Here is a 27,456-nt window from a genome sequence, read left to right as displayed (position 1 = left end):
CTGCTACAGCTTAAACTGGTGGCTGTGGGCCGGCTCGGAAAGCTGACCACCGCCTAAGTGGCAGTTCAGTGGCTGGGGGAGGCGGGCTCTTTCTAGGGCTGAGTGGTGTCCCCCTCATCCCCAGTTCGTGTGTTGAAGTCCGAACCCCAGTTAGGACTCAGAACGTGACTATATTTGGAGACAGGGTCTTTAAAGAGGTAAGAAGGTGAAATGAGGTCGCTGCGGGTGGGCCCTAATCCCACACAGCTGGAGAAAAGGAGGCTAGGACACAGACACGCACAGAGGGGGACCATGTGAGGACACAGGGAGCAGACGGCCGTCTACAAGCCGGGGAGGGAGGCCTCACGAGAACCCAGCGCTGGGGACACCCTGACCTCGGATCTCCAGCCTCCAGACTGTGGGAAAACACAATTGTGTGGTTGAAGCTGCGCCCTACCCCCGTCTGTGGCACTCTGCTCCGGCAGCCCCAGCAGACCAAGACAGCGGCTGTGGCGCGACAGCTCCTCCCAAGCTGCACTGTGTTGTTACCGTCTCTATGAGTCACATTATACGCTCTTTCCCCAATCAGACACGGCCTCTCTCACACGGACACACATACCCCCAAACTGAGATCATCTCGCTTCCCTGTTTTGTAATCTGCCCTTTTCCAATTAACTCTATACCGTGAGAAAAAGTTCCTGTGGACTAAATTTTAGGAAACCTTTCCCCTTCATCTGGATTTAATCTACTTGCGTCCTCTCATGTGGGCACTGGGATGTTTCCACCCGCTGTCTGGGATAAATGACCTTGGGCAAAGGACACGAGTCCTTTTTCACCACTCTGATTACATCCTTGGGATAAATCCCTAGGAGGGAAATTACCGGGAACAAACATTTAAAGACTTTAGGTACATAGGATGGTACTGATTTTCATGTTTGATGGCCAGGAGGAAATTTCACCTCCAGGAGACTCGGTTCTTCTCGAGAGGAATGCCCTGCCTCAGGCTCCCGCTACATTCTGCTGGATGCTAGTTCCCTGGGTTCCGGGCTGCGGCCCTCTCCCAGCTGCCACTCCCCCAGGGATGTCCCTTTTGCAAAGATGAGCTCGGTTCAGAGCTGCTGCTTGGCTTGTGGGAAGCCCTGTCTCCAGAGCGACTTCCTCCCAGGGAGCTCATTAGTACGAGCGCTTTGGGAACAAGACATATGTGGCCAACCCCACTTCCTCAATCCTTTCTCTTTGTTTTCTGGGTCCTCTGATTTCCAACCAATTAGTTCCTGGGGAATTCCACGACAAATCGCTGGAGAAGGGCCATTTCTCCAGCTTGGGTCACAAATAAAGCTCATCCATCTTATTTTTCAAATTGAAACTTGTCAGATTCCCCCGGCAGCTTAGCGGAAATCCCAGGCTGCCCCTGTGAGCCTGGCTGTCCCTGGACCATCAGAGAAGGCCAAAGGAGTTAGCTGCTTCCATCTGCCCCTGCGGGGCCCACCTGCTCAGGTGGGCACTTTGGTGGGAAAACAGGGAAGGTGACAGCTTGTGGCTGGTGTGTAACCCCCGACTGCCCTCTCTGACTTTCTGGGTCTTTCCAGGGAAAAGACTCACGAGAAAAGGGCAGAACACAGGTGCACAGAGGGGCAGTGGTGCCCGGCCTGGCACTGCTGAGTGTGGACATCGCCCCCTGCCTCCCAGGCTCACTCTGGGCCCAGGCTGTGCCCCACAGCGAGGAGGGCCCACAGCTCCCGCCGTCTCCCTGGACCCCACCTGACAGCGGGTGCCTGAGCCCGGGGCAGGGTGGTGGTGGGGTGTCTGAGGAGGCCCCAGGAGTCAGCATCACCCTATGCGATTTTGGCAGACTATGCCCTGCCTGCACCTCTTCAGAGGATGGGCTGCTCAGAATAGAATTCCAGGAACAGTTCGCAAGACATCTTAGAAATCCATGTTCCTTTAAAAGTCAACTGGCTACTCAGTAACCCTCCCTGAGATAATGCGGGAGGGGCTCCCACAGCCCAGGGACCCAGCATGGAAGTCTCTGAGGGTGGCTGCTGCCCAGAGGACCAGGGCTAGGGGCCAGGACAGAGCCGCCGGAGGCCTCCGCTTACCATGCCCATGCGTGCACACACACACACACACACACAGACACACACACACAGACACACACACACACAGACACACACACACACACACACACACACACACACACTGACTGGTCCCTGGCTTTGAAAGGCAAACCTGGAGCAGCTGTTAGAGGCGGTGTGTCTGTGGGAGCGCGTCTTGGGGACAGGGCATTTTTCTCAGGAGCTCCTGGGACACCTGGCCTCCTTCTATCACCGGATGGGTCGGGCTTTGGAAATAGCTTTTGCAACAGGTTACTGGCAGTTCCCAAAGCTGTCCCCTCTCAAGGCCCGGGCAAAGGGGAGGACCGAGGTGTCACCAGATCTTGAGTTTGCAAGTGTACTGCACGGTGTCCCCCTAAATTCACGTTCACCTGGAACCTCAGAATAGGAGCCTCCTTGGAACCACAGTCTTCGCAGATGTACTGAGTCAGGTTAAACACGGTCACAGTGGGCCAGGGCGGGCCCAATCCGACACAGCTGGTGACCATATGAGAAGAGAAGGCAAAAGACACCCAGAGAGAACGTGGCAAGACTGGTGGGACGCGGCTCTGAGCCAAGGAGCCCCGAGGGACGCCGACAACCAGCGAGCAGAGGCTGAGGACCCTCCCCCGGGGCCTGCAGAGCACGCATGGCCCAGACGGCACTTTGGTCTTGGGATGTCCAGCCTCCAGAAAGCTGTGAGAACCAGTTAAAAATACATAAAATACATTCTGTTATTTAAAGCCACCTGGCTTGTGGTGATTTGTTAAAGGCAGGCCTAGGGAACTACAACTGTCCCTCAGCATCCTCGGGGGATGGGGTCCAGGACCCCCGCAGACACCCAGCTCTGCAGAGGCTCGAGTCTCTTACAACTGGTCCTCGTTATCCAAGGAGGCAGAACGACTGACTGTGGTACCAAAGTCGCTTGTATTTGCTTACATGTTTATTTATAATAAAGTCTCAAATAAACTACTAATATAACAATTCCACTTTCATTTGTTAATTCTCATTAAGTACCTTATTTGCTGGCCTTGGGTTCTTCACCCTCGGCCCTGGGACATGCAGACACTTGACCACCAACCCAGATGGGATGGAAAGCCCCTTGGCTAGAACTTGGCCTCCATTCCAGCCAAGACTGGAGACCTGATGAGCAAGAGGGAAACCTGAACGCTCTCTGGGTCCTTCTAAACCTTCCCAGCTGAACTGTTTTACTGGAAGGAAAGATCCAGACCAGGTGTACACATACTCAAAGGTACTTACAAACAGACATTCCAAAGTCAAATCTAAATGTTTAAAAATTATGCACAATAGCCAAGCTGTGCAGACAACCTCCATGTCCATCAACAGGTGAAGGGCCAACAAAGTGCGGTCTATCCGTCCAACGGAACATCACTTAGCCCTCAAAAGGAAGGAAATCCTGCCATTTGCAACAACATGACAGAACCTTGAGGATATGATGCAAAATGAAATCAGCCAGTCACAGAAAGACAAATACTGCAGGATTCTACTTATGTGAGGTTGCCTAGTAAAGGAGTCAAATCCATAGAATCAAAGACTGGGATGGTGGTTGCCAGGGGCTGGTGGGAGGGCCAAATAGCTGATCAATGGACACAAAGTTTCAGGGAAGCAATATGAATGAGCTCTAGAAATCTGCTGTATAACATGGTACCTACCGTCAACAAGGCTGCACCGCACGCCTAAAACCGTGCAGAGGGTTGACCTCATGTCAAGTGTGCAAATGACAACAACAAAAATCCATTTAGCTAAAAAGAATTCTGTCTCATACAGATGGCCAAAGGCACATGAAAAGATGCTCAACTCCACTAGTTATTATGTAAATGCAAATCAAAACTACAATGAGGTATCACCTCACACTGGTCAGAATGGTCATCATTAAAAAGTCTACAAATGATAAATGCTGGAGAGGGTATGGAGAAAAGGGAATCCTCCTACACTGCTGGTGGGAATGTAAATTGGTACATCCACTATGGAGAACAGTATGGAGATTACTTAAAAACTAAAAATAGTTACCATATGATCCAGCAATCCAATCCTGGGCATATAACTGGAGAAAACTCTAATTTGAAAAGATTTTTAAACCTTTTGATTTGAAAAGACACATGCACCCCACTGTTCACAGCAGCTATGTACAATAACTAAGACATGGAAACAACCAAATGTCCATCAACAGATAAATGGATAAAGAAGATGTAGTGTGTGTGTGTGTATGTGTGTGTATACGTGTGTGTGTATGTATATATGTGTGTATATATATATTACTCAGCCATAAAAAAGAATGAAATAATGCTACTTACAGCAACATGGATGGGCCTAGAGATTTTCATATTAAGTGAAGTAAGTCAGACAGAGAAAGACAAACATCATATGATATCATTTATATATGAAAGCTAAAAAAAAGATACAAATGAACTTATTTCCAAAACTGAAATAGACTAACAGACGTAGAAAACAAACTTATGGTTACCAAAGAGGGGAAGGATAAATTAGGAGTTTGGGATAAGCAGACGGAATCACTTTGCTATATACCAGAAACTAACATGACATTGTAAATCAACTAAACTTCAATGAAAAAAACATTTTGTCTCTAAAATCAAGACCCAATTTTTGTGTACTTTAATATGCATTTCATAAACCAGAAAAACTAACTTAAAAATAATCAATCACTGTTCTCTCCCATTAGCTTGGATAATTTTAAAGTCATGGCATTGTTTAGTGTTCATTCTGTTGGTAAAGTGTTTTAACAACAACTACTGTTCAGCACACGGTGTGTGTCGCACTCTGGGCTTTACAGGGGTGGCTCCTGAGGGTGAAACCCATCGGGGATTTATCTTGAGACCACACTTCTCCCTGATGCTCCCTCTCTGAGACTGGGGGGCGGGCAGGTCAAAGCAGGCCTGCTCCCCCAGGACTCCTGTCTAGTGGCTCTGCCCAGCTTTCTTAGAACCCGCGGCAGCCCGGGATCTCCTCCAGGAAGCACCCCTCAGCCCAGAAGCCCCTCACCTGGAATCCGTCAGACATTCGCTTAATGAACACGGCGCCCCTCAGGTGGGCCCCGGGGCTGCACAGCTTCAGGGATGAGCAGGAGGGGGCAGGGCCGTGGGGTCGGTGGGTGGGCACTGAGAGGGCTCTCCTGAGCCTGCACGTGGCCTTTTCTGTCAGGTGTTACCATGTTTCCCCATAGCCTGTGACTGTGGGAGATACACTTTCAAAGGTTTAAAAATAGGCACACCGTGTGTTTCCAGAACGCACAACATTCTGAACTTTATGACGTTTGGTGACAACTTTCAGATTAGACCTTTTAGGTTAGGGGGCTCTGAAAACACATTCTTCCACACGAAACCATCCTTTGACATTTAGTGACTGGTTCCCCTCAGTCCGTTTTTTTTTTAATGTGACAACGGTCCCAAGGAGCGACATGTTGAAATGTGAAAAGCAAGTGCCCTCCTGCTGTCCCGCAAAAGGTTCCTTTCTTTGGTCAAAACTGGAAAATCATATTCGTAGGTCAGTGGTGCAGAAGTGAGCGGCCAGTTTGAAAGACAGGAGGCTGGAGATGTGTTTCCACCAAGGGCGACTCCCCCCCCCGCCCCCCGCCTCCATTCCTGCCCTCCTCCCCCTCCTCACTTAACCAACAAGCCACACCTGACTAGTCATGGCCGTAACTGGAAACTGGAGGTCGATTCCTGTCTGCAGGCTACTGTGTGCACGCACACCCACACGCAGCTCACAACCTGCACAGCTCACACACACACACACCACTTACCTCCGGCAGCAAGGCGTGTGCAAAGACGGGCACCCGGTCTTGGATGAGGCCACAGCCCTAGAACTGACTCTGGAAGGGTGGCTGGCTCGGCCCTAGGGAGGCGCTGGGCCTGGGAGGAGGGGCTGCGGGCGCGGGGGTCGGAATCCTCAGTTCAGGGGAGGGATCCCCGAAAATGACCCGCGAGACAGCAGGAGGGGAACAGGCGCTGTGGTGCCTTCAGCAAACGCACGTGTGTCTGGGCGGTGGGCGGCGCCGTCTTGCCTCCTGTGCGCACCGCAGCCTTGCTCTGAGAGGACCAGGCGCATCGGGACGCCCTCCACCTCCCAGGTCCCGCAGCCATCCTGACACTAGGGCCGCCTGGCTCCCTTCCTGGAGGCGTCCGCGCGCTCGGGGGCGGGCCGCGGTGCGGGGAGGCGAGGCGGCAGCTCTGGCCCCGGAATCCGGACCGGCGAGAAGCCGGGCAGGCCCCGGGCCCTGAGTGTGGACGCGGGTCGCCCCGACGGATGGCCGCCCTCAGCGCCCTCTGTCCCGCCTGCGAGGCGCGGCCACCCGCATCCTGCTGCTGGGGCTCCTGAGAAGACCCGTTGTGGGAACTGTCGGCGGTGCCCAGCCCAGGCCTGCCACGATGGGTGCACCCTGGCAGGATGGTGGGGGGCCTGGCTGAGGCCCCGGGAGCCACCTGGGGTCTGGCCTGCTCGGATCCCTCTCCTTGGTCAGTTCACGCTGAATCGCCCAAGGGCCGTGGCCTGGGCCCTGTGTCTGGGTAGCTGTCCTGCGGGGCAGGGGGTGGCTGACGGGCCTGAGGGGCAGGTCCTGGGCTGCAGATGCTAGAGGCTGGAGCAGGCTGAGGGCTGCAGGGACCTCCGAGGAGGGACCTGAGCTCAGGGGTCATCGGGAGGGACAGTGTGGGCGCTCCCTTCAGAGACCCCGAACCTTCTGGAAGCCTGGCTATAGGCGGGAGCTTTGGAAGCATGGTGATTTGGGGAGCAGCAGCAGCCTGGAGGGGTGCTAGGAAATAGCTGCTGAAACCCAGGGGGACAGAATGGAGGTGAGTGCCTGGGCCTGGGGGCTGGCGAGGCACCTTCTGGGAGGGGCCTCAGAGCAGACTGGCTGGTCCTGTCCGCGAGTCGCCCCCACAGAGCCAGCGGTTCTAGACAGCATGGTGGGGGTGGGGGGCAGGCAGGGGACTCCGGCAGGAGCACCCTCAGTGCCCAGATGGTGCCCACTGTCACGTGGGGCCTCACCATCGTCGTCCCCCACAAAGGTCCCTGCTGTGGTTCCTCCTGTCAGAGAAAAATGGACTCCAAAGGGACCAGAGATTCCCCCCCACCTGCTCCCCACGATGCACATCCAGAAGGAATGACGCTGCCCACATTCAGGGACATCCTTTAATCACAAGCTACTCATGACCAGTCTGGCCAGAGGCTGGAACCGAGCTGCGGGTGGTTTATAACAGTGGGAGAAGTTCCGAACGCTGCCCAGACATGCTGACGGTCACGCCTGCTCCCTCCCAGTGCCCGCTGCCCTTCCCAGGGTGGCTTCCAGGCCAACGCCTGTGCCATGACCACTTGGAAATCCTGCTGTTAGCTCTTCACAGGTAGGAGGGGAGGAGGTTGGGGGCCTGCTCTGCCCCCAGGCTGGGCCCCAGTGCCCTACCTCCTGGCCTGCCCCACAGCCTCAGGGAGCAGGCAGCCCCCCGGGCGTGGCCTACACGATGCCCTCTGGGTGCTTGCTCCTCCAGACCACCAGTGCCGTCACCAGCAGGGCGACCAGGATGGGCACCACGATTAAGGTGTAGAGGATGCTACTGGGCGGGTCCCGCAAGGCCCTGCCCGAGACGGGGCAGTTTCTGAAGTAGTGCTGGTGGACGGCGATGAAGAACTTGTCCACCGCCGCGCCTGGCCAGAAGCAGTGCAGCAAGCCCGCCACGTGCCTGGTGCAGTCCGAGAGTTCCTCGTAGCTCCTGCGGACAGAAAAGCAGGTAGCCGTCAGTCCCTGGTGGGCAGAGGACCACGGAGGGGCTTCAGCGGGGAGCACTCCGCCCCATCCCCCACTGCAGTGAGTCCCCCGAAGCCGCGGCCCTGAGGCAGTGACCCTGGCTCTAGAGACCGAGGTCCTGGCTGGTTCCTGTGGGGGCTTCTCGGATGTGCTGCATGTGCCCAGACCCCAGAAGGCAAGCTGGGGTAAGGGACGTCCCTCCCAGTCCCTGGGGTTTCAGGAGCTGGGATGCCGCACCAAGGGCAGGCCAGAAGGTGGACCAGGCGAGTGTCTTCAGGAGGCAGCCTGGGGCAACACGCTCTCAGGGATGGGCCCTTGCTGTCCCCATCACTCCATGCAGAACCCACCCCCCAGCCTGGAATCTCCCCCGGGTGTCCACAGGCCTCACCGTGAGGCCTACCTTCACTCCCACCCCCACCTTCCCACCCCCGCTGGAGCTTTCCGAGAGCGCTCTCACCTCCCGTTGTAGTGGGTTACGTACTGATTTCGCTTACTGAGTGTAAACGCCATGAGGACAGGGATTTTGTCTGTTTTGTTCACCTCTGTAATCCCAGTGCCTAGAAGATACTTGGCACATGGCAAGAACCAGTAAATTGTTTTATTTAAATTATGGTAAAGTATAAATAACATAAAATTTACCATTTCAACCTTTTTAACTATACAGTCCAGTGGCGTTCAGTACACTCGCATTGTGCAACCATCACCACCATCTGTCTCCAGAACGACTTTCACTTCCAAACAGAATGTCCCCTTTAAGTGCTAAACCCCATTCTCCCTCCAGCCCCTGGCAGCCCCCTGCCTTCTGTCTCTATGAAATCTGACTGTTCTGGGCCCTTACACGGCATTTGTCTATTGTGACTGGCTTATTTCACTTAGCACGATGTCCTCAGGTTGAGGCACGTTGCAGTCCGTGTCAGAATTTCCCTCCTTTTTAAGGCTGAGTGATATTCTGTTGCTCGTCTGTACTGCATTTTCTCCATCCGTTCACTGATGGACATTTGGGTTGCTTCCACATTTCAGCTATTGTGACAAACGCTGCTGTTATCAACACGGGTGCAAACACCTATTCGAGTCTCTGCATTCAGTTCTTTCGGCTCTAAATCCAGAAGTGGAATTACTGGATCACATCAAGTCACTGTTTAATTTTTTGAGTAAATTATTGTTAATAAATGAAGATTCAATGTTGGGGGAAATTAAACTGTAGTTTCCAGAAGGTGAGTCATTTCTGCTTCTGCTTAGACTAGAGAAGGCTACATAGTGTTGCTCCCACATGAACAACCACACACACACACACACACACACAGAAAAGCTGAATAGACTACAAAACCATACATTTTCCTGAATCCATCAGTGAGCTGAGACTCCAAGGCAGCAAAGGAATGTGAGTTTCAAGGAGGAGTAAGGCAGGGACTGGCTCGGCTAGGGCAGCACATGGAACGAGACACAGCTGCCACCCCAGCTACCTAATAACAACCTGCCCAAAGCCAAGTGTGGGCTGGAGGGTCAGCCTGGGGTTCCTGGGGCCCCAGATGGGCTGCCCATTCCCTGACTCTCTGTTCTTTCCCATGAGGCTCCAGGGGCTCTCGTGAGAAAAGGTAAGGGGCAGGCAGGGGATTGGCTGCCGCTTCGGGGCCAGGCACAAACACCATGCGTTTCCCAAGTCCTTCTCGCCTAAGCAGCAACAGCCTTGGGTCTCTGGAGGAAGAGCAGCGGATCCCGAGGAACAGTGGGTGCAGCTGAACGGGCCCAAAGCCCGTCCCACTTTCCCAGAACCTTCTCTCCAGGAAGCAAAGCCTTGAGCTGCTGAGGGAGGGGTGACACAGTTGCCAACTCCAGGGCCCAAGAAGACACACTCTGGCTGTGAGAAGTCTGGGGAAAAAAAGGCTCTTTTCCCTTGGGAGAGGGGCAGGAGACTGTCCTGGCCTGAGGACCCTGTGTGATGCCAGACAGAGGTCTCTCACCACTGCAGGAGGGGCAGGAATCTCCCACCCAAGACCCCAGACACAGGGCAGAGTCTGGCTTCCACAGGGAGGAGGTACAGGATTGCTGAGGCCAAGGACACAGGGCCTTTCTAAGCTGAGGCTGGACCAGGACACAGGGAACCCCTTCCTCTGCTCCCAATATAAACCTGACATAGAGTAACAAGCAACAGTCACCTGCCACAGGGAGGTGGAGAGAGACCCCCTCTGTGGCACAGGTGTGCAAGGGGGTCGCACTACACTGGGGGAAGTTCTCTAGCCCCACCGTGAGCACAAGGCAATAGTAACCCATTGCTGGAGGTATTTGAGGCCTGCGGTGCTCAGAAGGAAACTTTAGCAACAACAAACCCCAAACCCAGCTCAACTCCTCACAAGACTGACTTTAAGTCCCACACCAACAGCCCGACAGAAGAGGCTTGCCCGTTCCCAGACGTCAGTACCATTCACGCCAGTGTCTTCTGTTCTTCACGTGCACGTTCCACATCCAATAAAACATGAGGAATATTTTGTTCAAAAGCAACAAGAAACAACCAACCCATTGCCAAGAGATAAAGCAGTCAACAGAACCAGACTCAGAGATGATCGGACACGGCGACCATCACGCAGGGACTTAAAAAACGATTAACAGGATAAAGGGTCTAATTGAGAAGGTCGACAATACATATGCACAAACAGAGAAGATTAGCCAAGAGATGGAAACTGTAAGAAAGTCAAAGAGAAATGCTGGGAAAAACTGCACAATGTCGGAGAGAATCCTCTGATGGGCTCTTCAGCAGACATGACATCTGAGGAAACAGCGAGTGAACCTGAAGATGGGTCGGGAGAAATTACCCAAACTGAAAAAAACAACACAGAACATCCAAGAAGCGAGGACATTAACAGCGTTATCGATGATGTCGACTCCAACTTGCAATTTCAGCCCCAAAACATGGAGGAGGAATGGGGCACAGGAAAAATATTTAAGAGATAATGGCCGAGAATTTTCCAAAAATAGTGACATATCAAATCACAAATCCAAGAAGGCCAGAGACGTCTAAACAGGACAAAAACCAAAGCAACGACAAACAGCCGCCTAGACATCAGAGTCAAACTGTTGAAAACCAAAGATGAAGGGAAAGAACCCCCCCACCCAAAATCTTGGAGTCATTCAGGGAAAAAGACAGCGACAGGGGAGCAATGATGTGGCTACAGCAGACTTCTCACCGGGACTGTGATCCAGGGGACAGCGGATGACATCTTCCAAGTCCTGGTGGGGGGAGGAGGGCCCACAAACTCCTGTCTACCCAGAATCCTACCCTTGGCAAAAACGTCAAGATATGAGCTTGAAATAAAGACCTTTTCAGGAAAAAAACAGGCTGATAGAATTCATTGCCAGCAGACCTGTGCTACAACAAACGTTCAAGAAAGTTCTTTAACAAAAGAATATAACAGAAGGAAATAAAGAGCTCCCTAAACAGTAAAAATGAAGACTCTAAAACATTACTTAATTTTAGTCCGGGAAGTGAGTAAATGGAACAGAAGCCAGAAATCAACAGTGAGGAGACCCTCGGGGAGGGGCCGTAAGGCCGCATGGAAGAGGTGGGGGCCCCTCCAGGACCCAACACCCCTCAACCCCAATCATAAATCTCTAAATCTCCAGGTCACTGGTTCTCCTGCCCTAACTGCCCTCTGCATCATTACTCCGGGCGCGCGCGGCCTCCCTCGGCCCACTGAGCGGTGGCTGAGTGGATGGGACACAAGGAGGCATCAGAGGGCGTGCAGGACCCTGCCTGCAGGGGCGTGTGGTTTTCACAAGTGAACAAGGACTCACTGCAGGTGGAAAACAAGTGGGAAAAGTCAGACAGAGACTGGGTCTCATTGTGAGAAAATGAATTAGTGCGTGTCAAGGGCCTGGCACAGGGTAAGTGCTAAATGGGTCAGGCATTGTTAAAAGACCCACAGAGTCCAGCCCAAAAGATGCTGACCAACTGCACCACTGCACGCTGGGAACACTGGTCTCAACGGTTGTCTTCCTCCTCACCTCAGACCCACCAAACCAACGTGAGGCTTTCGGTGTTCAGCAGACGCGGAGACAGACCCCCGATCCTACATGCTGCTCCCTGTGCTCTGTCTGAGGGGGGCAGCTGGGGTGTCCTGAGAAGGGGGTGTCGCCACCCCTGGGCCGGCCAGCGGGGACGGGAAGGGGCCCCACGCCGAGGCCGCACCTGCCGTGGGCTATTCTGGGACCGGGCTGCGCTCCTTCAGCTATCCTTCCCGCCTGCCGAGCCACCCCGTCCACAAATAGCTCCAGTGCGCCGCTGGCTGCCCACTTCAGCCTGTTTATTTATACAGAAGCGACAGCTGAAACTTTCAATAAATATTGTGAGCTCTGTCAGCGAGGATGTGATCGAATAATTCCCCTCAGAGTACAGACGGCCTTCTGCTCCAGAGAACATCGTACGGACTGAAGGGGCAAAGATAAGCTTGAAACAAAGTTCTTGCTTTAACCCTCTATTTTCAGTTCCTGTGTCATGGAATAGTTATCCTTCTTTGGCCGGGCTTTTCTATTCTGGGCCCCTAAGTGAACGTTGCTTGGAATGTTCCTGAATGTTTCCAGTATATCTGGGTGCCAAGTCAAGGCTTCTGGCACCAGGATTCGTGTGTGTGTGCTTGCTGATGAGAAGGTGCCCACTCATGCCCACAGGGGAGTCGTCTGCTCTGGGGACACCTGTGGTCACTCTTGTCCCCCAGCTGGCCCTGACTGGCCCTGATGTGGAGTATCTAAGTCGGGCCCTGGTGCCCCTCAGAACTGGGTTCAAATCCAGCCCCACCTCTTATCCTGAGTGATCCCGGGGGCCTCATCTCACCCACCCAGGCCGTGGTCTCCATATATTCAAGTGAAGAGACAGGGACCCGCCTGACGGTCACTGGGCAGATTAAGTTAAATGAGGCCAAGGGCCTGACATAACAGAAGCCCAGTAGGCGAAGGTTTTCTCACTGCCTCTTCCGGACAAGTGGGGTGTGGCCCCTTAAGTGTCCTTTTCTTGCTCTACAAACTCGAGCAGCCGTTGACCAGGCCACGTGAGTCTAAGTTCTCAGAATATCTTTGGAGGAACCACTACTTCGGTTACTCTCTCTGGACCAGTATTTGCCTCCACTCACCTGGGACAATTCACAGCCGGGTGGCTTCCAGCAGCTTTAAATACCTGCTGGGATGAAGGGAGGTGGCACCGCCTGGCATCCTGGCAGTCAGAGCAGGTGCAGGGGAACGTGGCCCATTTGAGGGTGGTCTGAGGAGTCTGTCAAAATGCCAGACTGACATGGGGGGTCAGATCGCTAGGGAGGTGTGTGGGCAGGTTCAACATACAGCAGTACTTATGATGCGTTTGGCTGAACAGTTCTGCAAATACAGATGACCAATAGGCATCTGAAAAAAAGTTCAACCTCACGATTAGGGAAAAAAGAAGCAAACATCCAAATACAATCCATTTTCAAAACGAGAATACCCATGCTAGCAGGGGCACAGAGAAATGAGGCAGGCACTTGCATCATTACTAACAGAAGGTAAACTGGTAGAATTCTTTTTTCTGAAAAGCAATTTGGAAATTATATATCCATAACTTCAAAATCATGGATACCCTTTACCTGGGTGATCCTATTCCTGGGAATTATCCTAAGTTAATAACATGAAATGTAGACAAAAGTAACGTAAGAAGACGTCTGTTACAGAATTCTAATTAGAAAAAAAAGCAAATAGAACAGCGATGAGAAAAACTGCTTATGAGCTTCTGATGTGTAGCTACTAAAATGATATTTAGGAAGAAAATTTTAAAATATAGGAAAATATTTATGTTGAACAAAAGAAGCAGGTAAGACCAAATTATATAAACAATGTGGTTTCATCATCAAATGGTCTACGTAGGCTAGGAAGACCCCAGGATGTTAAGGGGAGTTATCACCACTAGAGGGCAGTAGAAGGAAGTACTTTTATTCTCTTATCTCCACTTTTTGGGGGATTTTCCAAGTTTTCTACCGTGAGCATACATTATTTTTGTAATTATATTTTTAAAAGCTTATTTAGGGAAAAGGACATTGAAGTCACTGCGTTTGCAGCCATGGGGCGCTCATTTCCTCATATCTGTGACAGCAGGAGGCCTTCCTTGCAGGGGACGGTGTGCTGTTCTGAATCCCAATCATCTGGGAGGACCGAGTGGGGAGACAGGCTAGAGAGGCTTGTTGGAGGCCCGCAGCCCCTGCTCCCCGGCAGGCCTCCCCTTGCTGGGGGCGGTGGCTCCTCTCCACGTCTGGCAGGGGCCCAGGGCTCAGAGGGCTGCGGTGCCCCTGCTCACCCAGGGTTAAGTCCTGTCCCAGGGGCAGAGCAGCGTCCCCCACCATGGGGACACCCCCTCTCCTGCCCTCTGCTAACAGCCCAGGTGGTTCTCTCCCGGCCACTCCACGTGTGGGAAGCAGCTCTGGGTCTCCCCTCCCAGGTCCTGGGGGCACCTGGCCGGCTGCCCTGCTCAGGACGGTAATGCGGGGGCTGGGCCCCTCCAAGCAACGTGATGAGGCAGCTCGCTCACCCGTAAACGACCCTGGCGCAAGTGGAAGGCGGCAGGACTCCGGGTGTTCAGTCATCCCCGCCTCCGCCTGCCCCACCATTCTTGTTTCGCAAATGTCCCCAGGGCCTGGGCAGGTGGGGGGCTTCCCTCCACCACTCGCCACCTCTCGGGTCTGGGTTGCCTCCTGGGTAGAAAGGACATCGCTGCCGTCCATGGATGCTACTAGGATTAGATGCCCGCTTCCGAGAGGCGCCCGGACCTGGGGTCAGGAAGGGCCTGGGGGATAGGTAGGGGCTCAGGGGTGGGCTTCGAGGGCAGGACCCCCTTTGGCACCCATCCCCGCCGGCTCCCCGTACCATGCGCCCAACGTCCCTCGGCTCCCAGGCGCGGCCCGCGGCCTCCTTGCGGGAAGGGCGAGGCCACCAGATGGCGCCCCGGCCCCCGGGACCTCCGCTCCTTGGTCCCTCCTCCCCAGGGACCCTCTTCTTCTGCGACCCCCTCGCCCCTCGCGGTCGAGGCCTCCATCTGGGCTCCAGAAACTTCTCCATCAGCAGCCTGATGCGTCTGTCCGCGTGGCTCCCCGGTCCTTCCCACCAGGGGAGGGTCGTCCAAGCTCCAAGGCGCTCCTTCCTTCCTCGCCCTGTGACTGCGACATCTGACACCAGTGACATCCCCACCCCCACCTGAAGCCTTGGTCCTGTTCACATCGGGCTGTCAACACACCGGACTCCTGGGATGCCCCTACCTCACGCCTGGGAAGCCTTGCCGCCTCTGAGTTGCCACGGATCCCCCCCACTTCCAGGGGTCCCCTCCCCTCCTGCGGCTCTGTCACTGTGACCAGTGGCTCTGCCACTCTGTAGGCAGAGCGACTAGTCTTGATGGGTAAATACAACCCGCATTTCTAGTACTGGCTTCCACCTCTCTGCACTGAGTGTGGGTAGCGGCCTGGGCATCTCTGCATCCCTCCCCTCCCCCCACCCAGTTAGTCAGGGCAGCCATCAGCCCCTCCCCTGCTTTCCCCTTCTCTGCTGTCCTGGGCTCAGTCCACCATGGCTCTCTCAGCCGCGGCCCTCACCTCTGCCCTCCCACTCCCCCAGCCCACTGCCCACATGTCTCACCTTTGCTCCATACCTTCAATGCTCCCTGCTGCACCTGTGCTGGATTCAAAAGCCCTCATGTGGCCCCCATCTCTCCATTCTCAACTGCACCCTCTCCCTGTCACCAGCCACATTCTAACCAGCCTGGCTGGTGTTTCTGCCTCAGGACCTTTGCACATGCTGCACTTTCTACTTGGGAGGCTCTTAACTCTGTTTTTACAAGGCCAATATCTTTATCCTGCAAACATCACTTCCTCAAACAGGCCTTTTTTGGTGCTTCAACCTCATTTGGATCCCTGGTCAGGCGGGGGGATTTCCTTCACAGCTATGTCTTATTCTGTACCTGTACCTTAGCTCCTGTGATTATTTACTGTTGGTCTCAACAACTCGATTGCAAACATCATGAGGGCAGGGAGAGTGTAAGAAGAAAACAAAATCCCACTCATCCAGTTCAGAGCAGTCACCTCAAAGGAGAGTGAAACAAAAGCTGAAGGAAGAGAATGAGACAGACCTGCCAGGAGATGCGGCCTGGAAGGCAGGGGTGGCGCTCTGAGCAGACACAGTACCACCCGGCGCAAAAGGCAATAAACAGGAGGAGGGGCATTTCACATTGAGAAAGGGTTATCTTCGCTCCACAGGATGCAGATAGCCGAGGGCTGTGAATAACCACAACACAATCAACCAAGTCTTAACACACCTCTCCAGGTCAGGTAAACAGAAACTAGTCTGAAAACGGAAAATAAGTGAATAAACCCAATTCGGTTTCTGTCCTACAGAGATTCAGCAATCTTCCCCAAAGTCTCTGGGTCCTTTTTGGGCAGCAAAGAAAAACTTGGCAAATTCTCAAAGTGGAGAGTTTAAGTCAGTATCTTTGACTACAATATTAGAAACTGGAAATTGGTAAGAATAGGGTAAATTAAAAAAAACTTGAATCCCTAGAAATGAAAGATCACGTGTATAATTTTGGGGTCAAACAAGGATTTAAAGATTCAATTATAGGCTGTTAAGAAAAAAGAATGGCAATACTGCATGTAGAGATAAATGAAATCCAGGCAAAGCTGAATTCTGAGAAAATCCGCAGCTGTACATTATCTTATTACTAAACACAAACAAATGAAAATAAATGAAGTAAGCATCCAAATCAAGACATTTTAAAAAAAGAACCACAAGACAAATCTCTCCACAGGGCAAATAATTGAAATGCATTAATAATTATTAAAACTAATATTTATTGATACTTAAAAAAAAAAACCACGCATAAGTAAATTTAATAGCTGATTCTTTAGAAAAGCTACAATGAAATAGTTACATTTCTGGATTGTCTAATCCAGAAAAAAACCCAGAGAAAACGCAAATTGATACAAACACAGATAAAAGACTGGAGAATATATAAGAGATTAACATGCAAAAAATGTATGTTAACAGTTGGAAGACCTTTGATGAACTGGGATGCTTTCTGGGAAACTATAAACTATCAAATCTTGACTTAAAAAGTAGAAAATCTGAAAAGAAAAAGACAGAAAAGTTGTTAAAGAATTGCTTTCACAGAAGATGCCAAACTCGGGCAGTTCTTTCAAATTCTTAAGATCACAGAAAAAGACATCAAGTTTCCCAGTTCTTTGACATAGTAAACAAAACCCTGACCCCAGACCTCCCCAGATGGCCCGCCCACGGGCCTCAGAAGGCCCACACACAAGCAACAAATGTCCTCCACTCTCGCTTATAAATAGACACAAGTCCTATTTAAAGCACTAGCACATTTAAGCTAGCCATTTAGGCTGCTTTAAAGTAGGCTTATTTCAGGAGTGCTGGAATGCTGTTCTATAAAGTCACACTTCGATTTATCAAAGGAAAACAATATATAATCATTGTGACACCTGTTGAAACGGCATTTGATAAAATTCACTGTTCATTTCTGATTCAAGAAAACTCCCGCAGCCTGTAAACCACAAAGAGTTTCCTCTTAATGGGATCAAAATCTGTCTCTCAAACCAACGGCAAACACCGCACTTATGACTGGAACCCCAGAGGCGTGCTCATTACGGTCCGGGATCCGTTTATTTAATTTCTCGGTTGTCAGGCCTATCTTCTCCCTGTGGTTCCCACCTTTGGTGTCAGGGCTCCCACCCCAGGCTGCATAAGCGGGCACCGCAGAGCCTTTCCAAAGCGGGGAGGGGCTACTTCCTCTGGTGACAGAAAGCCACGGAGTGGCCTGGCCTATGTCAGGCTTGGAGTGAGCGAGCCAGGCCAACTCCTCGCTGCAAAGGGCCTCTGACCACAGACAGGAGAGGCCCAGTGGCCCTCAAGGTGGACAGCCAAGCCCACGTGGGGGCTCTTCCCACAGACCCATGGTGGGCCCATGGAGGCAGCGCAGGACTGGGCATCTTTTGTTTTTCTTGACACTGCGGGGGGTGTATAAGGAAGTCTTGTTAATGGTTTGATTAAAACCATTTCACTTTGAAAAAAAAAAAAACCAACCATTTTCCTTCAGTATCTGACGTCACCTGGGAACGTGTGCCGGGCTAGGGGACCCCAGCCGGCTGTGCACCTGGAGCTCACCTGCACCCCTGGGACTGGCAGTAGGAGAGGGGGGCAGGCGGATCCTGTACAGTCAAGCTCTCCCTTAAGCAGGCAGATCAGAGACCCCATCGAGCTGGGACAGTCTGAGGAGACCAAGTGACTGAAGTGGTCACGGCTTTCCGCCAGCCCAGGGCTGACCTACCAGACGTCCCAGCAGGAAAGCTTTGAAATCAGTATGACCCTTGCGTGCAAACACACACTTGCAGATGAATTTTTCCAAGGTTCTGACTACAGTTTATCCCCTCAGGTCAGGGACTTCTGACATCCTGGCAAACCCGTTTTCCCGGGAAGCAGTGGGAACCGCCGGCTGCCTACTTGTCCAAGAGTCAACAGCCTTTGTGAGCACACGCTAGGCTTCCACAGGTACTCGGGCCAGGAAATACAGAACACAACTCCATGGGCTTCACACAAACCCCGCTGAAAGGCACAGGCAAACTCCATCTCCCGCCTTCATGATCAGCTCCCTGGGGAACCATATCCCCCAGCCACATCCCCTAGCCTGCAGAGCGAGGTGGCCGGACACCAGCTTCTCAGAAAATGAATAGTATGAATAAAACAGAGGAAAAAGACCCTTGGGAGGGTTCAAGGCAAGAAGAGGAAGACAAATGGAACTGGGCAGTTTTTCCTCTGCTGGGGAGGAAGCAAAAACTCCTCACGAAACACTCGCAGCCTATCCGGAGGCACCATCTGCTGAATGGCGGTGGAAGCGGTGGCCAGGGAGGACTGTGGGACCCCCCTGCCCTCTGGGACATGTCTTCTTTGGACTCATTCTCATCATCCTCCCTCCCACCCCAGGCCTCTGCCTTCTCCTCTTTCAGTCTCTCCCCTCCCGGCCAGGAGCCAGCTTGGCTCTCCCAGCCCCGGAACACCCCACAACAGAAAAGGTCGGGTGGAGTTCTGGGGTCAGCTGAGTTTGGGAGACGCTGCACAGCAGTGACCCCACTGCCACGGCACAGACAGGCCCTGAGGGGCTGCAGGAACCCAGGGCTCCCAAAGGCCCTTCACCCAAGTCCTCATTTCCCCTCCAGCTGGTTCATTCTCCGCCTGCCCCGCCGGAACCCCCACCCTGCAGACACGTCCAGGGGACCCTGGGCCTCGGGAGTCTGCACTTGTCTCCTCTTACGCATCCTCTTTCCGCCTGCCTCTCAGGACCCACTTAGGATGACCTGTTCCATGACCCTCAGGCCGGAATGGATTTCATGTCTCCTCTTCCAAAGGGGAGCATCTTCTACTGTAGGGGGGTAGAGGGCCCCCCTGCCTGCTGCCCTAGGTCTCTAGCCTATGCATCCCCTGCCTCCAACTCAGTAATTCGGGGATACATCCCTGCGCCACGTGACCCTCCCACCCCGTATCTACTGTGATCCCCCTTCACCCTGGTGCAGCTGGCCACTGGCTTCCATGTTCCTCCCTGGACTGTGACCCCAGGGAGGGCAGGGCATGCCTGCTGGGTCCCTGCAGCACCCCCGCCCTGGACAGGCACATGGCAGGGCTCAGTGCTGGACAGTTAACGCGTGACAAGGCTGATGTGTCTAAGCCCCGTTCCCTGAGGCTGGGGCCGGGGTGAGGGGTGTGTTGGAGGTCACTGTCCCTTCCAGCCCGGGCGCCCTAGGGCCGCAATGTGGACAGAGGAGCCCCGGGGACATCTGCGGTTCCTGCCTGGATATGGGGTCTGCAGCAGGGAGTCCCAAGGCCCCCAGATACAAACACCTCTCAGAGCCCTGGCCCATAGTCTGGACACCAAGAGCTATGCATGTTCCTGGGCTGGCCCCACAACCCGACCCTCCGTCCAGAACCTGGAGGCATGCTTTGGGTCACGTTGGGCCACGTAGAGCCCTGTGTGGAATGCGGAAGGGTGCCCCTCCTCCGGGCAGGGCGTGTGGCAAGGGCAGACAAGCACAAGCTGGATTGCAGCTTCCACCTGGCCCAGCTGCCCTGAGAAACTGCTGTGTGTCCTTGGGCAAGAGACTAAGCGTCTCTGAGCTGTGGTAGCTCCATCTGGACAGATGGCCCAGGGCTAAGACAGAGGTCAGGGAGCCAATGCCCATAGAGGTGATCCCCCCTCCCCCACCCCTGTAGGTGACTGCTATCCACTGAGGGGACACCAGTTTTCCTGTGTTTCGGGAAGATATAAACAGAGTTTGATGGACAACCCTGAGCTTGGCCACCACACCAGGCAGCTCTTGACCCAGCCTGGTGTCCTGAGCTTGGCACGGGCCAGGCCACAGCATCTGCTCCCTCTCCAGGCTCTGCAGACTGAGCACCAGCTCCCTGCCGGCCCCCAGGCCTCCTCGGCCAGGCCCAGCCTGCCACACAGACGCACCCACAGCGGAGGAGCAGGAGGGCTGAGAGCGGGCAGCGGGGCTGCTGGGCGCCGTGCTGGGAGGTCGGGGACCCAAGGCTGCAGAGGCTGAGGGAGGCGGGCAGCTGACCTGCGCGGGCGGGGCTCACCCCGCCGCCTCTCCTGACGCCCTGCTGCAGCTGGGGCCGGTCCCGTGTCCACAAGGGGTTCCGGGCTCCTGCTGGGAGCACATGTATGCTGCCCCCTCCCCCCCCAGGGAATACACGTCCTGTAACCAAGAGGGAGCTGTGGGCACTCGGAACAGGACCCCTCAGAATGGGGTGCAGGCTCACACACACTCCGCAGCCGGCTGTGCCTCCTGACGTCCCCGTGCCAGTGAGAGCCTGGCCCTCCGCTGGTCAGACGGCAGGAAGCACCAAGGCTGCTGCCCGGTGCCCTTACTCCTCACAACTGCACCCCCCCCCCATACACACGGGAACTGGGGAGGGGACCGCGTGAGTGGCCCGAGGTGGCAGTGAGGTGGGCGGCCCAGGGGCCTGACTTAGGGTCTGCTGGGCTCCTCCATGTGGGCCGCTGCCCCCTGCTCCCCCTAGAGGCCCCTCTCGGGGAGGGTCATCCGGCCTCCTTGGCCACCTCCACCGCTCCCGTTGCATGGGCTCTGCTCTGGGCAGGAAGGGATCTGCGCACCTCTGCCCATGCTGGCAGGGAGCAAGAGGTCTCTAAGCCCATTCCTGGCTCCGCATGCGGCCTGCTCTGGCACCAGATGCAGCCTGGGGCTGCCAAGCCAGGAAGCCCGTGGAGAGGGCCCAGCGGGCGGCGGGGGCACCGTGCCTCCTCTGAGAGCAGGCCCGGGCAGCACCCAGGCTCCTGGGTTCTGCGGCTCCGGCAGGTGAAGCTGCAGTTTTAGAATCAGTGTGTGTCCTTGCCCAGCAGGTGGGGCAGGACTGTGCCCAGAGTGACCCTTCCCCGGGGTCTGAGGACGCAGGGAGCTGTGCCCACTGTGGAGGGGCACACGTGCGACCCCCTTTGACCTGCTGCTACCCTGGGATCTCCTGGGCCCCCCAGGTCTAGGGGGTGAAGTCACCAGCCAGCCGTACCCAGGTCTGCCAAGGCCCCAGGGCTCCCACCCTCACCAGGACATGGGTGCACACATGGGACTGAGAGCCACAAGATGAGGCAGGACAGCCGGGGTGCTATATTTGGACACTAATACCCTGGGGACATTGTCCTAGTGAAGCGACACTGGTGGCTGGACGGAAGGGCTTTCCCCCCGAGGCCAGCCTGGCCCCGCCGTCAGGCCTGTGCAGAGCACTGCTCTCTGCTCGCCTCGCCCAGGAAACCCTTTGTCTCCCTGATGCCACTGGATTCTGCAGGGACCCTGGAGAGCTTCCCAAAGCCTTGAAGGTAAGGGGAGAAGGGCCTGCCCCGAGTCCCCGGCTCCTGCTAAATCCTCAGCAAACAGCTGCTGAGCTGAATGAAACATCCGGTACTGAACGCCTTCATGGTACCAAGGTGCCTTCACCTGAGTTTTTAAAGGAGAAGAGCCATAACCAAGTAGGGGTGGGAGTAGGCCGCCCCAGCCCCCTGGCCTGGGGACACTGCCCCACTTCCCTGGGAACACATGTCTGTGCAAGAACTGAAGCCATTGTCACCCCCAGCACCCCAGACACTCCCAGCCGTCTACGGAGGCTCCTTTGTTGCCCAGTCACCCTGGGACACAAGCCTGGGCCATGAGCAGCCCCAGTGCCCCAGAAGGATGAAGACATAAGGAGGTAAGTGTCGCAGGGACCCCCACACACCCACTTGGCTTCTGGGAGGGGTCATGAAGCTCCCCCACCTGCTCTGGGGCCAACTGGAGAAGGGGTGTCAGGCCCTGGTGTTGCCTGTCAGCTCATGCCCCCAGTGGTCCTGGCTGCCCAGGGTCTGAGGACATGTGTCCTGAGAGCTGCCCCCAGGCAGTCCTGGTGCGGTCTCTGGGTCTCCAGGCCCATGTCCTGCACTGTTGCCGTCTCTTCTCGGCCCCCTGGCTCTAGCACCTGTATGCAACCACGCCAGAAAGAAGGAGTTCATATTTAAAAGATAAACCAAAATCTCTCCCACCTTCTCTGATGACACAGTAAAACCCCAGAGACAATGGAACATAAATTTCAGAAAACAAGATTGTTCTTCGTAGAGTTATTATCCTGCCAAGCTGTCACTCATGTACAAAGGCAGCAAAAAGCTCCTTGGAAATGTCTGAGTTCTGAGAATGTTCTAATCACGTGGCTTATCATTTCTAGCATCCCCCTCAGATAGCTGCCTGAATTTAAAAGATGCATTGGGAATGATGATGTTAAAAATGATAAGAATGACTGGGACACTGTGCTGCACACCAGAAACTGACACATTGTAACTGACTGTACTTCAATTTAAAGAAGTTTTATAAATGAAAAAAAAATAAGACGTTTGAGTTAATAGCCTATTCACATAGATAAGTAACCAAGAGCCCTCTCAGACCAATAATTCTTACTGATAAAAGTCAGAACGGGGAAGAGTACAAAATAAAACTGAAACAGAGGGCAGAAAGAAAACAGCAGGGTTTAGAACATTAGCTGAAATCAGTAAGGAGAAGCAGAGAGGAAGCGACAGACGGATAGGTAGGCAGGTAGGTGGGATACAGAGGAAGCCAAAAATCCAGAGACCACTGTTCTCTTAACAAGAGGAGGCCAAAGCACGTGGTTTGATAATGCAAGGAAATCAATGCAGGAATGCGAACATCTGTGTTTCACATCTCCTGCCTGGCTGAGTGGAAAATATCTTGTCAATCATTGAAAAGGTAAAAGAAAACATATCATGTTTCAACAATAGGAGAAGAGAAAACAAAAATCGGTGACAAAAAATGGAGTGCCTGAAGATGGAACAGAAAGCGCAAACTACAAGGCTGGTCACTCTCCAGACGCAAAAGTAAAACCCAGCAGTAAACTGATTGCAGGAGAGTTAATAAAAACAGAGTCATGTTGGAAGACTAAAAAGAGCTATTGGTAAACTTCAAGTAGCTGAATACTGGGATTTTCATGTTCATATGAGGCCAGATAAAATTTAAAGCAAAAATTGTCCAATGTGATGAGGAGAAATATAGTGCTATTTCATGGTTGATAATGGCCCCATAATAACATGGAATCTACATGCTATACAAACAGAGCAAAACATACACATAAGACCTGCTAGGAAAACAAAATAGAAACAATAACAATACGATTAAAATGGAAGAATCTAATACTACATTATCAAGTACATACAAAACTCAGAAACACATGAAGGGGCTGGATAACACAACAATGCAGAATTAATGATGGTTTCAGTGGGAATTAAAGAGAATGAACGGAACATGCTTCCTTTTCAAGTGTTCGCGGTATATTCACAGGAGGTCACCACGCACTAGGTCTCAAAGAAAATCTCAGTAACAAGACAAAAGCAGAAACGATTCACACTATGTGCTCTCACTACATCAAGAAGAGATTAAGAGCCAAACAGAAATAAAACACAGGAGAACTGAAATACACTTGCCTAAGGGAAAAACTGAAGAAAAACGCCAAGAAGACAATTAGGGGCACTTTTTTTTTTTTTGGTCTAGGAAGGAAAAAGAATGGATAAACAGATACATCAAAATGCACAGAAAGTGATGACAAAGGTTTTGAGGGAGAAACATCATAGTTTTAATGCCTTTATTATGTAAAAAAAAAGTGAGAAAAAATGATCAACTAAGCACCTAAATAATATCTTAGGGAAATAGCATATTTTTTTAAATGGAAAAAAGAAGGAAAAGTGAATGATAAAGTTAATGCTAAAAAATTGTAGAAGATATTGCCATGTAAACCTGGACTGTTCTTTAAAGACTATAAAAATGGGCACAACTAGTGACAAGAGTGAGCCTCCTGATTTCCCTCTGAAGACTGAGAAGGGAGGAAACACAGGGATAAAACAAACCTTTGATGTAGAGGATAGTGAACATTTAAGGAAATACTGCGCATCATTCATTGTGTTTTGGCGAGAAATCTGAAGGAGATGGACCAAATAAACACATCTGAACTGCTAGCAAGGAACAAAACACAGAGATCCAAAACTGATCAGCAGTGGAGGAGGAACTGGACAAAAATCCCTCAGACCACCCTGAGCTGGTGGCTTCTGCGATGAATTCACTCAAATTTCCAAGGAACAAAGAATTCTCAGGGTACGTTGGTTATTTCCCACCCTGGCCTCCAACCGTCAGCTGAGCATGGACATTCCATTAGGCAAATATGAGCCTAACCCTAAAATCTGATTAAGGTAACTCGGACAGAGGAAAATCAGGAACTGTCAGCCAAGACAATACTCCCGTGCTCATTTCACTGGGGAGGAAGCAGACCCCCAGAGCGTCTAAGCAGTGGAAGAATCAGCGAGATTCCAGCCCCAGTGGGTCCCCTCCCAGCTCCACCCTTGTTTTTTGTACTAACTGCCAAAGGGCAGGACCCACAGGTAAGGACTGGTCACTCCAGCTAGACCAGCCGCCAGTCCTTGCATGGGGACCCACGGTGTTCCCTGTGGGAAGGACTCTCGCAAACAGACGACGCTTCTTAAGTGGACTGACACCAGCCGCCTCAGCGGGCACCTCAGCCGCACTTGTCATGGCATCTGGCAAAATGGTTCTTCAGCTCTTGGAAAAATAGGTGGAAAATATATCAAAGAAAGTACAACATGATGTGAAATATAACGAAAATGAACACACTAGGTGAAGATGAGATCTTCTAACTTGTAGAAAATATTGTAAAGCCATGGTAATTCAAGTGGTGCGGCATGGCCCCCAACGGAAGATTAACAGAAACAGACTCAGATGCGTACAGGAATGCACTCAGCGTGTTAGATGAGGCAGCACCCAACAGCGGAGGTGGGGAATTTGACAAGTTATGTTAGGATGGTCGAGGCAGGAAGGATATAAATTTTAATTCAAGTCTTAGCGTAACTATGCACTGTGTTGAGAGATAAATGTTATTTCAAAACACAGAACAACCAAATAGAAACAGAACATAATACATGTGGCCACATGACTCAACTGAATTTGTGGAACAGACGGGACTGTGGCAAAGTCACAGAGTTCTGGGGAGTGGGTCAGGGCACACGCATGCACTGAATGCCTGATTAACTAAAACACGGAAAACAGACATCACCAAAAGAAACACAAACGAAACAAGAGGAGAAAATATGTAGAACAAAGTAGCAAATGGCTAATCTCGGCCCCATGCAAGAGTCTGCAAAAGAGGATTAAAAATACCCCCAATGACTCAGGAGACATGCAGCCAAGGTTGAGGGCAGGTAATTTGCATTCAAGGAAAACAAACTGCAAACAACTGTGGGAGAATCGCTCAGTCTCCCTAACAGCCAAAGACGGGCAATAAAGAGGGAGTCGCGTTTAAACCTGCAAAGACAGGGTCTCTGCAGACTCGGCGCTTACGACCCTAGGAGGAAGTAGGTCTGTTGGTGAGTTGCTGGTAGCATAACATAGTGAAATCCTTTAAAAGGTTGACTGGGCCAGACTTATCAAGAAGCACAGAATGTTATGTGACAATGAATATACATATGTTCATGTATAACTGAAAAATTGTGCTCTACCCTGGAATTTGACACAACATTGTAAAATGATTATAAATCAATAAAAAATGTTAAAAAAAAAAAAAAGAACCACAGAATGTTCATGGCATGTGCTGAAGGGAGCCCACATTCAAGGATCCTTTTAAAAGTTAGTCAAAGAAGTGAGGCTCTATGTGTAAAAGCACTGACAGTGGCGCTATTCGTCACGTCAAAACCCTGGAAATGGCTCAGCAGACGTGGGAGTGAAGATATCAGGACATGTGAATTTAGCCTTCCTGCCACTGACCTAGGCTGGCGGCCCCCCCCGCGCCCACCCCACAGTCCTGAAGGGACTGAAAGTCAACTCACCTTCCCTGCTACACAAAAGAAGTGTGTTTTTAAGAAAGTGGGGTCTCTATTTTCTGACTGACGCAAGAAGCTGGAGAAGAGGGAACTCAGACCCAAGGCCTGACCCAGAGTGTGTCCTACGGGGCACCCTGTGCATAAAGGACCCAGGGCTTAAGTTCCGTAAGACACTGGGGGAGAAAGGTGCCCTCAAAATATGCATGGGGGGTGGGTGCTGTGCTGTGCCTCAGCTCCCCAGAGCCCCTCCCACCGTGGACCGAGAGCGTCCCTGGCCCTGTGTGTGCTCAGGAGAGGACCACCTACTGAGTGACCGATGAATGGATGGGTCCTAGGAGACCCTGTGACCAGGCTTGGGCTGTGTGGGGACAGGGTGAGTGCTAGGGCAAAGGTCACCTGCTACCATCTCCCAACCCAGCTGCCCCTGCTACACAGGAACCAACACACAAGGCACTGCCCACTGGAGCACATCACCACCATCATGGTCCCATCATCATCACCACCATTGTCACCATTATCACTACCACCACCACCATAATCACCGTCACCACCACCATACTCACCACCACCAGCACCACCATCATCACCAGCACCAACACCACCATCACCGGCACCACCATCATCACCACCATCACCATCACTGACATCGTTATCATCCTCATCCTCACCTCCCACCAGGAGCCTGCCCCGCCCAGCACCCCTTCGGTGTGTGTGCACAGCCTCAGGAGGCTGCCCAGTGTGAGCAAAGCAGGCCTGCCTCCCCGACAGAGAAATCCCATTCATCTGGCCAGCCTGGAAGGTTCTGGGGTTTTCTGGGCCGTGGGGAAGGGAGAAGCGTGTCCAAGGGGGAGGTGGGGGTCGAAGGTGCAGGGAAGGGAGCCCCAGTCACCGATGAGTTCCACCTGCCTGCCCTTCTGCTCACGGCCAGGATCTGCTTAGCGTCGCCCCATGTCTGACTGTACACATTCCCATACAGGCCTGATTTCATCCCCAAACTGAGGAGATTGTGAAACAGGGCAGTTAATCACTCGATGGAAAAAGACATCATCGCAGGCTGGGTGCCACGGCCGGTGCTCGGTTACCCCTGCGTCTCGGGAGGTGTAACTGTCCTTTGGTAGGGCGTGGAGATGAAGGACATCAGGATGATGCAGTGGCCCTGAGTATGG

The 27,456-nt window shown here is 52.7% G+C and overlaps 1 protein-coding gene across 2 annotated transcripts in view; it reads right to left on the bottom strand.

Moving 5' to 3' along the window:
• Window positions 1-7,227: 7,227 nt before the first annotated feature.
• Window positions 7,228-27,456, bottom strand: part of RAMP1 (receptor activity modifying protein 1) — a 39,030-nt gene continuing 18,801 nt past the window's right edge. For both annotated transcript variants that reach the window (XM_074364605.1, XM_074364604.1), the window contains one exon: window positions 7,228-7,816. In XM_074364605.1, coding sequence (XP_074220706.1) covers window positions 7,561-7,816 — 256 coding nt within the window. In that variant the 3' untranslated portion in view covers window positions 7,228-7,560. The remainder of the gene's footprint in view (window positions 7,817-27,456) is intronic.

This window comes from Camelus bactrianus, chromosome 5 (assembly GCF_048773025.1).
Source record: "Camelus bactrianus isolate YW-2024 breed Bactrian camel chromosome 5, ASM4877302v1, whole genome shotgun sequence".
In the NCBI taxonomy this organism is placed as follows: Eukaryota; Metazoa; Chordata; class Mammalia; order Artiodactyla; family Camelidae; genus Camelus; species Camelus bactrianus.
This window is presented reverse-complemented; position numbering and strand designations above follow the sequence as displayed.